General features: G+C 37.0%; 1 protein-coding gene across 1 annotated transcript in view; it reads right to left on the bottom strand.

Moving 5' to 3' along the window:
* LOC119587438 (gamma-butyrobetaine dioxygenase-like) overlaps positions 1–1,375 on the bottom strand; it is a 4,766-nt gene extending 3,391 nt beyond the window's left edge. The window contains exon 1 of the mRNA XM_037936168.1: positions 1,272–1,375. Within this exon, the coding sequence (XP_037792096.1) occupies positions 1,272–1,375 (104 nt within the window). The remainder of the gene's footprint in view (positions 1–1,271) is intronic.
* Between the last annotated feature and the right edge of the window lie 297 nt (positions 1,376–1,672).

The following is a 1,672-nucleotide window of genomic DNA, read 5'->3' as shown; positions in this document are numbered from 1 at the left end:
ACTAATAACATCTATACTTTAAAAGCGCAAGGCTCCAACTCCCTATTAGAACTTAATGAGTAGCCAAGCCTATTTCTTATTGCCGAATAAGAGAAGAAATATGTTGACAGAAGGTACGCTCTGAATAATGGACAGTCAGTATAGTTACGCTTATTGTAGAAAGCGATTAACAAACTTTACCTATATACCGGTCTTTCTTTTGTAGTTTCATCAGTAGTGACGTCATGGTAGTCTGAAGTTCACCTTTGTCACGTGCTGTAAGATTTCCAAGACGCAATCTTGTATGTTTCAAATTGCTTACTTGCTATATTTCAGATATATTAATAGGTTTCGTATGCAAATACCATCGTTTAATAATTATTGAAAATAATGTTAGAAACAGTAAAATTGTAACATAAAATTTAATCAAAAAAAAAAAAATATTCTGATTATCATTAGCTTTATACACATCGTAGTTTTAAAATTTCCTTATATTTAGCATCACCGAGTCAAACAATCGCTCTTGGTATGAAATTAATTCCTCGAAACTACACGTAATCGCTCCTTTGAAATCATTTCTTTGTGAAGAACTTCCGCATTTCGCCATTAAAACCCTTCCTTTCCCCCTTATAACACGTACACTTGCCCTTTGTGCTTTACTCCCCTGAATAATTTGCAGTAGAGGCTCTTGCTGTGATTTTTTTTTTTAGGTATGTTTTTTTGACTGCTTGCCCCTGGTTTCTGCTGAATTGTAAACTGGTATCGTGCGTTAACGGGAATAATATCGCTGTGTGCGCCTTTCTCCGTTTTATATATTTTTTGTCAGTCCTTGATATTAGTGGGAACGTGTACTGTGAATAGTAAGTCACATTTTTGGTCAGGGCTGGGTCCAGCCCTGCTTTTGTAGGCGAAAGCGAAGCAAAGGCACCTCCCAAATTGAATGAAGAAGTGCATTACATAAAATCCCTTTGTTTTTTCGAAATTTCTAGGTCTCTCTGCTCATTCGTTAAGCAAGAATTGCATTGTATATATGCCTCAGGACTTGTCATTTGGAAGGAAAGGGTTGAGAATACTCCCCCAATTCCCTGTTGGTTTTTTCTATCTTTATATTTACCATTAAAATACTAGAATTATTCAGATCTTAACTGCCCTAGAAGGGAAAGTGGACATGCTGCAGGTAAAATTCTGCAAAGCACCTCTTGCAAACCCACATTGCCTTTTTTTATTGTGTGTTGAGTGCAGCACTAAATCCCAGTGATTCTTTTTTATTTCCTTGGTATTAAACACTGTACATAGAGTAAATTATATTTCTGGGAAATCTTGAACCTAGGGGCTGTATGCACCAGAGACTAGGGCTTAAGATCACTCTGGCCTCATTGCAATAATCCTCCACCATGGTATATTTAGCAAGATAGAGCTTGGACGCTTTTTAAATAATGGCAGACTGCTAGGGTTTGTCTATGGGGGGGAGGTTGCTGTCCTTTTACTAGAGATGCCAAGGATAGGAAATCCCAGTGAAAGTTGAGTCAGTCCTATGGGTATATCATTGATAAGTGATTGTGGTCTTGCTCACTTGCTGTTTTTATGTTAAAGGGATTATTTTTTTTCACTCTATCTTTGTTCCTGATTATGGACCAAAGTAGATATTCACAAAGCTCTATTATAGCTTGCCATTGATCTAGATCAATTCGCC

Source organism: Penaeus monodon, chromosome 22 (assembly GCF_015228065.2).
Source record: "Penaeus monodon isolate SGIC_2016 chromosome 22, NSTDA_Pmon_1, whole genome shotgun sequence".
In the NCBI taxonomy this organism is placed as follows: domain Eukaryota; kingdom Metazoa; phylum Arthropoda; class Malacostraca; order Decapoda; family Penaeidae; genus Penaeus; species Penaeus monodon.
Note: the sequence above shows the minus strand (reverse complement) of the source record. Positions and strands in the feature narration are given on the sequence as shown.